The following is a 332-nucleotide window of genomic DNA, read 5'->3' as shown; positions in this document are numbered from 1 at the left end:
CGGGTGGCCCGGGGGGACCAGGCGCCCCTTGTGGACCCTAGAAGAGAAGGAGGGGATGATGGCTTCAGCATGCCCCCCACCCCCTGCCAGCAGGACAGACACCCATCCGCACTCACCCGCAGAGTCTCCAGGTCACCAGTGAAGCCAGAGCCCTCCATGTCAATGAAGGTCTAGGGGACAAGCACAAGGACAATGTCAGGCATTGACAGCCAAGGTCAGGGCACCTAGTGGCACGGGGATGCATCCCACACCTCAGTGGCTTGATGGGCAACCCCCCTCCCCCCAAAATCCCTGTGTCCCAGGGACACCTACCAGCTTGTCATGCTTAGAGG

At 61.7% G+C, this 332-nt stretch overlaps 1 protein-coding gene across 1 annotated transcript in view; it reads right to left on the bottom strand.

The window, feature by feature from the left end:
* Nucleotides 1-332, bottom strand: part of COL18A1 (collagen, type XVIII, alpha 1) — a 10,645-nt gene that overhangs the window by 8,546 nt on the left and 1,767 nt on the right. Inside the window, 1 exon segment of the mRNA XM_010133077.1 lies at nucleotides 117-170. Within this exon segment, the coding sequence (XP_010131379.1) occupies nucleotides 117-170 (54 nt within the window).

The sequence above is a fragment of the Buceros rhinoceros genome, unplaced genomic scaffold (assembly GCF_000710305.1).
Source record: "Buceros rhinoceros silvestris isolate BGI_N320 unplaced genomic scaffold, ASM71030v1 scaffold33243, whole genome shotgun sequence".
Classification (NCBI taxonomy): Eukaryota; Metazoa; Chordata; class Aves; order Bucerotiformes; family Bucerotidae; genus Buceros; species Buceros rhinoceros.
The sequence above is the reverse complement of the archived record's forward strand: the minus strand, read 5'-3'. Positions and strand labels throughout refer to the sequence as shown.